The sequence below is a fragment of the Oryctolagus cuniculus genome, chromosome 8 (genome assembly GCF_051225735.1).
Source record: "Oryctolagus cuniculus isolate XC-2025 breed Fujian yellow rabbit chromosome 8, ASM5122573v1, whole genome shotgun sequence".
NCBI classification, from domain to species: Eukaryota; Metazoa; Chordata; class Mammalia; order Lagomorpha; family Leporidae; genus Oryctolagus; species Oryctolagus cuniculus.
In genome coordinates this window covers 50,615,705-50,624,374 of record NC_142874.1, presented here as the reverse complement: position 1 = coordinate 50,624,374, position 8,670 = coordinate 50,615,705, and the positions used below count along the sequence as shown (strand labels likewise).

Sequence of the window (8,670 nt, the reverse complement as noted above, 5' to 3'; positions counted from 1 at the left end):
AGTCTTCTTGGCAGTAACAGTCTTGATGGAGGAAGCAGTCCTGTGATCAAGCCCAAAGGAGACAAGCAAGTGGAATACCTCGACCTCGATTTAGACTCTGGGAAGTCCACACCACCACGTAAGGTAAGCGAACCCCAATTCTAGAAACACAGGTAACTCACATTGTAAACCTACAGGATAATCTTTGAGGGGAATTTTGTGTTTAAGTTTCAGAAATCTCATTACCTCATACTGTTTCATAGAACACAAGTAAAAAAAAATTATGGAAACTGACAGATTCTGTTTTCCCCATTGACATGATCACTAAATTCCAAAGGTAGTGTGTTCACTCTCTTGGAAATGTTAGCTCAAATTATGTGCTATTTTGTACAGACAGGAACTCTGCCATTTAGAAGTTCACTTCACCCTCTATTTCTCTTACACCTTCGGTACTTCCCTTACTTAACACCTGGCAATGAATGCACTAATAATTATATTTGTCTAATATCTAGTTGGATTTTAAAAATAAGAGTGTCCATTAGCCTATGTACTTTGTCATTTTTTTAAAATATATATATATATATATTTGAAAAACAGAGATACAAAGAGAGAGATCTTCCATCTGCTGGTTCACGCCCCATACAGCCACAACAGGGCCAACCGGAAGCCAGGAGCCAGGAGCTTCCTCTGGGTCTCCCACAGGGGTGCAGGGGCCCAAGCACTTGGGCCATCTTCACCTGCTTTCCCAGACCACGGCAGAGAGGTGGATTGAAAGTGCAGCAGCTGGGACTTGAATGGGTGCCCATTTGGGATGCTGGCGTAGTAGGCAGTGGCTTTACCCCTATGCCACAGAATGGGCCCCATCATTTTTAAAATATGCTTTTCAAAAATCATTCCTTAGTTCTGAAAGTGAACACTGATCAGGGCTTGAAAAGAGGCAAGCATTTGGCACAGCAGTTTAGACACCCCTTGGGATGCCTGCAGCCTTCACCGGAGTGCCTGGGTTCAAGTCCTGGCTCTACTTCCAATGGAGCTTACTGTTCACATGCACCCTGGCAGGCAGCAGCGATGGCTCAAGCAGCTGGAGCCCTGTCACCCACATGGGAAACCTGGATTGAGTTCCTGGCTGCTGGCTTTGCCCCCGTGAAGCAGTGGATGGAAGATCTGTTTCTCTGCCTTTTAAATAGAATGAAAATAGTTTAAGTCAAGCGTAACTCATAGGAACAATCAAGTTGTGCATGGTAACATGAGCCAGGTGTTTGCTCTCCTTATTTTCTGTGGATTTTATCTGTGATAGGAGCACTAGTTTGAATGCTTACATGTAGTAATTTTAAATTTAAGGGGGAAATACTGTATAGTTAGGAGACAGAACCCATTGTTAAATTGAGGTAATGTTTTTTGTCATTGTGTGTGTGTGTGAGACCCTGTAGAATTTCAAGAGTGTTCATGGTACATTTGTGTCTCTGTTTTAAGAATGAATTTCACTCAGAAACATTCCTTCATATGTGGGACCTTTTTTCTTTGCATTTTAGCAAAAGAGCAGTGGCTCAGGCAGCAGTGTCGCTGATGAGAGAGTGGATTATGTTGTGGTTGACCAACAGAAGACCCTGGCCTTGAAGAGCACACGGGAAGCCTGGACAGATGGCCGGCAGTCCACAGAGTCGGAAACACCCAGCAAGAGTGTCAAGTGAAAGCAGCACTCGGCCGTTTCTGAACGAGAACACCGCACTGGAGAGAGAAAGCCTTTTTTGAAGATGACTTGACACTCTAGGTAGATCCTTGTAGGACTGCAGTCAAAGGACCTTTCAGACATAATCAAGCAATTTAGACTGTAAATGGTGCTTTGTGGTATCTGAACAATTCGTGCTGTGTAAATAATGTGGGGAAATAGTATTTAGCTCCCAGAGAAACATCTGTTCCATAATTAACACACTTGTAGTATTACTGTATTTATGCACTTTTTCGTTTAAAACATTGGTCTGGGTATTCCCCCATGTACTTTAACAGAATTCCTTTCGAACTTCCTGCCCCCGCCCCCCGCCCCGCCACTATTCTATGTAACAATACTAAATTAACTAAGCTACTTTCTAGATTTGGAAATTAGTGTTTAAAGTCTAAAGACATTAAAATGAGAAGTAGATAAACAAGTTAGCTTTCCCTGAAGCTTTGGGTGGTAACTATTAGCTTAGGCTACAAAGTAGAATTGGACTTATCAAATTCACTGCCTTCCAAAATGCTAAAGATAATGTATGTCATGTCCTACTGCTGTCAGGACCTAGTTCTCTGGTTCATGTACATTTAGTTTTTAATGGTGGAACTTTGTTATATTTTGTTAATTACAGTGTTTTTGGTTCATTGAGTGAAGATTCTGCCGGGTAGGATCTTGCACTCTTGAAAGACTGAAATATAACACTATCAAGTAAGCCTGCAAATCATTGGTGGCATGCAGTGATGTTGTGTTCTTACACTTGTTAACATTTATTAAATGTTATTTGCGAAAGGTAGATTGTATAACTAATCAGGTACGTACAAGGCACTGATGTGCTAATACACTGATCAGGTTTAGACTACGAGCTTTAGTTGTGTTCTTGTTAATCTTAACATTGGTTCCCAGTTTGGAATTAATGAAGCAGTTGACACTCACTGTTAGTTATAGCAACATACTGTGATTTTTAATTAGACAGTAATTCAGATTTATTACTTTTAAGAATGAAATTCTGTCTTTTGACACCACAGTGCCCTTTCTATGATTTTTTTACTTACTATTCTTCTTGGCCTTATATTTAAATCCCTATGCAATTAATATTTTATATCTACCTTTTTTAAAAAAATGTTATATAAGTGATTCTCCTATGTAGCACCTGTTGCTTTTTCAGTCAGAGAATTGAAGATTTTGTACTGTGATTTCTATTCACTGCCCCAATTCAAGAAATATCAGAGCCTTACTATAATGTGAAATCTTACCGTCATGGACCCCTTCCACTCAGATTTCTGAAACTACCAGAGGAATGGTATAATTCTGTCTCACCTACAACATGGTCCTGCGACACTGATACCAAGACCAGGAATTTAGTGAGGCTACAATTATATTCATCTGTCTTAGCTTTGCAACATAATTTAGAAAGCAAGTATAGTTTGTTAACTAAGTTACATGCAATCTCTTATATACTGGTTTGAGACTTACTAACAGGTTTTGGAGGGGACATACATAGAGATAGAAATGCTCACTGCTGCCGGCGCCGCGGCTCACTAGGCTAATCCTCCGCCTAGCGGCGCCGGCACACCGGGTTCTAGTCCCGGTCGGGGTGCCGGATTCTGTCCCGGTTGCCCCTCTTCCAGGCCAGCCCTCTGCTGTGGCCAGGGAGTGCAGTGGAGGATGGCCCAGGTGCTTGGGCCCTGCACCCCATGGGAGACCAGGAAAAGCACCTGGCTCCTGGCTCCTGCCATCGGATCAGCGCGGTGCGCCGGCCGCAGCGCGCCGGCCGCGGCGGCCATTGGAGGGTGAACCAACGGCAAAAGGAAGACCTTTCTCTCTGTCTCTCTCTCTCACTGTCCACTCTGCCTGTCAAAAAAAATAAAAAAAAAAAAAAATAAAAAAAATAAAAAAATAAAAAAAATAGAAATGCTCACTGCTGAGGCATGACACCTTTCCCTCCATTCAGACCTCTAACTGTTGCCTAAGTACACAGATGTGCCGATTTCTGGCCCCCTTGGCCATAGTACTGTGCCTAATCAATGTAATGGGTTTGTTTCCCCACTCCACAAACTAAAAGTGTTTATAACAAGATGAATTGTAGACTAGTAACATTTAATGCTTTTAAATGTTTGCTTCTTTTTAAACAAAAACTAAAGCCCAGAAGTGAATTTTGAGGTGGATTTTTAAATAAAAAAGATTGTTTGAGTTTGGTGTGCAAGCTGTTTATTGATGAAGTCACAAAATAAAATCTCAAATGATTGAAGTGTGCCTCAACTATCAACACACACAGTATAGTTTAGGCATAAAGATACTAACTTGTATTACCTGAAGGATGAACATACTTTGAGGTTTAAACCACAAAAATATACAACTCAAGAATGAAAACCTTTCTTTAAGGCTGTGTATCCCAACAGCAGGGCCCAAAGCAATTATGAGTGTTTTTTTCTGTGATTTCTGCTTCACTTTTTACAAGTTGACTCACCACTTTTGAAGATCTACAATACTCTAATCTGTAGAAATTTCCCTATGATGCTGAGCAATTTAAGAATTGAAATGGATTAGAAAAATGGTTTGCTGTAGATAACTAAATCATATTAACATTGTTTTAACAAATTAAAAGATAATTTCTTATTGATCAGCATCTTCCAAAGATTTTTAGCATTAAATGCTTTCTTAAAACTTCTTGTTACCCAAATACATACATACTGAAAAGTCCCTTTTATCAGTATATTTATAAATGTGTTGAGTGCCCAGGTTACTTATTTTAGTCTTTTAGTAAGAATAACAAGACTTCTGAATTATTTGAGTAATGCAAATATGGGGTATGAGGAGTTGATGAAACCTCAACAGTCAGTTTATTCCTATGCCTTATTCTATTTGCATACTCTCAATAAAATTTTGCTTCTTGCAGATATAAATATGAACAATAAGCTTTTAAACACATCTCAGGAGATTATTTAGAGATAGTTTAAGTTGTATTCTCAGGTGTATACAAAGATTAACCTAGTAGCTGAAGTTAATACAGAATATGTCTAATATGGCATGGTAAGAATATGTAACACATTAGAATACACATTTTTATTAGGTTTTAAAATAACACACTTGAAAAACTAAGTCAAATCAAACCCTTTAACTCACCCCTAACTCAACTCTTAAAAAGCTAGATTTTGGCAAGGCTTGAAAGCCACTGGTTACCCATGTGACTATTATGATGTTACCACTCTTCTTTCTGCTACATGTTTGACAACCACAACTTTTTTTAAGATTTAACTATTTTATTTCAAAGAGTTATACAGAGAGAGAGATAGAGAAACAGAGATCTTCCATCCACCAGTTCACTCCCTAGACAGCCACAGTAGCCAATGATGGGCCAAGCTGAAGCCAGGAGCCTGGAGATTCATCCAGGTCTCCCATTTGGGTGGCAAGAACCCGAACACTTCGGCCATCCTCTATTGCTTTCCCAGGTCATTAACAGGAGCTGGATTGAAAATGAAGCAGCCAGGCCATGAACCAGTACCCACATGGGATGTCAGTGTCACAGGCAGCAGCTTTACCTCCTATGCCACAACACCAGCTCCTGTCTCTATTTCTTATTGTGACAGACTAAGATTTTATGAAGGTTTAAATGTCAAGCAAAGCACACATAGCTGTCCTTTGAAAAGCTAAATTCAAGCTTGAAGAATATTAAGCTGTCTAACCCACATAAGCTATAAAAGATGTTATAAATCTGTACTCTAGTTTATACATTTTAATTTTAATCAGTACCACATAAACTACTGTGACTAGATAATTCCATAAAGGTACTATGACTGTGTTTTTGCATGTAGATAGCATTATATTTAGTCCTGAATTTAAATCTATATGCAAACACTGCTGTACTTGTACAATAAGGTCAGAATTTCTTCTGGACATTTTATATTTAATTAATGGGGTTCACAATCTTCCTATTCACACTTAAACTGGAAATGTGGCACCTGTGCTTGTCTTCCTACTAGTGGGAAATTGTCTGCTTTCTCCCTCAAGGGAAAATAATATTTTTTAATATTTTTTAAAGTACTAACTACTCGATGCCTGTGGACTACGTCATTGATAGTGAGCATCCTTCCACAGCTAGGGCCTCTTGATGCTGGCCCATTGGAGATGTAATCTGAGTGGTTCCAAAGCCTTTGGTGTGATAGTAACAATTTCGGTTCTTATCTCTGGTTTGTGCTGTAGAACTCAGCCTCCAGTCAGTTAAGCCATCCAGTTTGTAACAGGAATTGTGCCTGTGACCAAAAGTTGGTGCACTAGCAAGAAACATGTGTCCTGGCATAACAGTTGTCATCAAGAACATCTGTTATGATATGGAAATTATGTAGTTGTAAAACCTGAACAGTGAGATGAAAAGCCATGGTATAAATGAATGCAGTAGACATCATGGACTTGATAATGGTAAACTTGATTTGGTAAGTTAAATTGTCAGATTATTGAGATAATTGTTTTTCGTCTATCTAAATATATATTACTATGCTTTGAAGTAATCTGTCTTCTTTCACATAGGCTTATTATTGTTTAGGTGCAGTATAGTCTCTGTATATGAGAGTTTCAACAAACTAATGAGTCAAGGGATTAACACAGCTTTTACTTCCCTCATGTAAAAAGATGTATTTAGCTGTTTGTGAGTTCTTGTAAATTGAATGTTGATTATCATTCCAAATTTCAAAAACAATATCTTATGTATAATTTTATTTATCCCTTCTTACACATCTTTTATAAAGATCCAATTGTAGATATTTTCTGCTACAAAATAAAACTTTTCACTTTGGTTTCAAGACCTTAAATAGTGTGAATACTGACATTGTAAACTAACGAGGCCATTTATAGCTCCCATCCATCCTTAGAGTCTTTATATGGACCAAAAGCCCAGCTTTGGCATCTGCAATGCCAGCTTCCCAAGGGGGTACCAGTCCATGTCCCATCTGCTCAACTCCAGTGAAGCTTCCTGCTAATGGCCTGGGAAAACAAAAGATGACCCAAGTGCCTGGGGCCCTACACCCAAATGGGGGACCCAGAAGAAACTGCTGGCTTCGGCATGACTCAGCCTTGGCCAATGTGGCCATGTGGGGAGTGAACCACCAGATTGAAGATCTCCGTTTCTACCCCTCTCTTTGTAGCTCTCTTTCAAATAATTAAAATCTTAAAAAAAAAAAAAAATCTTGGGCAGCAGCATTGTGGTTTGGTGGGTTAAGCCTCTGTAATGCTGGCATCCCATATGAGTGCTCCTTTGAGTCTCTGCTGTTGCAGTTCCAATCTGGCTCCCTGCTAATGGCCTGGGAGGCAGCAGAAAATGGCCCAAGTGTTTAGACTCCTGCCACCCACGTGAAAGACTTGGAGGGAATTCCATGTTCCTGACTTCAGCTTGACCAGCCCTGGCCATTGCTGCTATTTAGAGGGTGAATCATCAGGTGGAAGTCCATCTTTCCCTTCCTGTTTCACTCTGCCTTTCAGATAAATCTTTATTTTAAAAAAATCTTACATTAACTGTACTTGCCAGTCCAGCTTCTCTATTTCTCTAGGGTCACTCACTTTCTGCAAGGAAGCTCTCATTAAATCATGTGAAAATGTAAGTCCTGAGCTAGTCAGGAAAAACAGATTGTCAGCATGTGCATGTGCCCTGTTAACTCCTCCACCTGCCAGTGCTACCAGTATTTTATTGAAGGAAAAGCCATATAGGGGCTAGCTCTGTGGCAGAGTAGGCTAAGCCTCTGCCTGAAGTGCTGGCAACCCATATGGGCACCAGTTCATGTCCTAGCTGCTTTACTTCTGATCCAGCTCTCTGCTTATGGCCTGGGAAAGCAGCAGAAGATGGCCCAAGTCCTTGAGCTCTTGCACCTTGTAAGACCTGGAAGAAGCTCCTGACTTCTGGCTTCAAATCCACCCAGCTCTGGCTGTTGCAGCTGTTTGAGGAGTGAACAAGCAGATGGAAGACCTCTCTGTCTCTCCCTCTCTGTAACTCTACCTCTGAAATAAATAAAAATCTTGGAAGAAAGAAAGAGAGAGAGAGGGAGGGAGAGAGGAAAGGAGGGAGGAAGAGAGAGAGAGAGAAGGGATAGAGGGAGGGAGGGGCCCAAATAAATAAATAAATAAGGACCTGGGTGCAAATGTTATTACAAAGTACATTTTATATGTAAACTATGACTTGAAGGATTCTGTTTGTTCATTGGAATTTTTCATTTCTGTGACAGTTTGCAAACATCTCCAGTGCTTACCAAAATCCCAAGCATGGCTGTAAGTCCACCCTTTTTGTCTACTCAGCACCTGTGCTTTCACAAAATCATATTTGGAAGTTTGGAGAGGACGAGGTTATCTTCTTTAAGGTCATTCTCTGCTCGTCTGTCTTCTGATCACCCTATAAATAAGGAAACTTCTGGGTATTTGCATGTAACTCCTTTGGGGAAAAAACTATGTCCTCTGATATACTCTTTGAATTGCAATTTTTTTTTAAGGAGAGTTTTATAAAGAATGACTTGGGAATTCTGTGAAAGCTGTTCCATATTTAAAAGCTGGATTAAAATTGGGAAGCACTTTGTGTTGTTTTTAAAAAGATTTACTTATTTTCATTTGAAAGAGTTAAAGAGAGAGAGAGAGACATCTTCCATCAGCTGGTTCATTCCCCAAATGGCTGCAATAGCCAGGGCTGGGCCAAGCCAAAGCCAGGAGCCTGGAACTCCATCTGGGTCTCCCACGTGGGTGGTGGGGGCCCAAGTACTTGGACCATCTTCCACTGCTTTTCAGGAGAATTAGCAGGGAGCTGGATCAGAAGTAAAGCAGCTGGGACTTGAACCAGGCACTCATCTGGGATGCCGGCATCACAGGTGGCAGCCCAGCTCACTGTACAACAACACAGGCCCTGTAGGGAGGCGTGGTACCTATTGCGATCAAATAACATTCCTCCTTAGGTTCCCTGATCTAATAGTACCCAAAATTATTGTCTAATAAAATGAGTAAATACCGAT

General features: G+C 40.3%; 1 protein-coding gene and 1 long non-coding RNA gene across 10 annotated transcripts in view; one reads left to right on the top strand and one right to left on the bottom strand.

Annotated features, from left to right (window-relative positions):
- The window catches only part of GAB1 (GRB2 associated binding protein 1), a 131,864-nt gene extending 128,953 nt beyond the window's left edge, over positions 1-2,911 (top strand). For all 9 annotated transcript variants that reach the window (XM_017347322.4, XM_002716934.5, XM_017347321.4 and 6 more), the window contains 2 exons: positions 1-123; positions 1,512-2,911. In XM_017347322.4, the coding sequence (XP_017202811.2) occupies positions 1-123; positions 1,512-1,670 (282 nt within the window). In that variant the 3' untranslated portion in view covers positions 1,671-2,911. The remainder of the gene's footprint in view (positions 124-1,511) is intronic.
- A 704-nt stretch (positions 2,912-3,615) lies between these two features.
- The window catches only part of LOC149125009 (uncharacterized), a 47,850-nt gene continuing 42,795 nt past the window's right edge, over positions 3,616-8,670 (bottom strand). The window contains exon 2 of the long non-coding RNA XR_016211908.1: positions 3,616-8,063. This is a non-coding gene — a long non-coding RNA (uncharacterized LOC149125009). The remainder of the gene's footprint in view (positions 8,064-8,670) is intronic.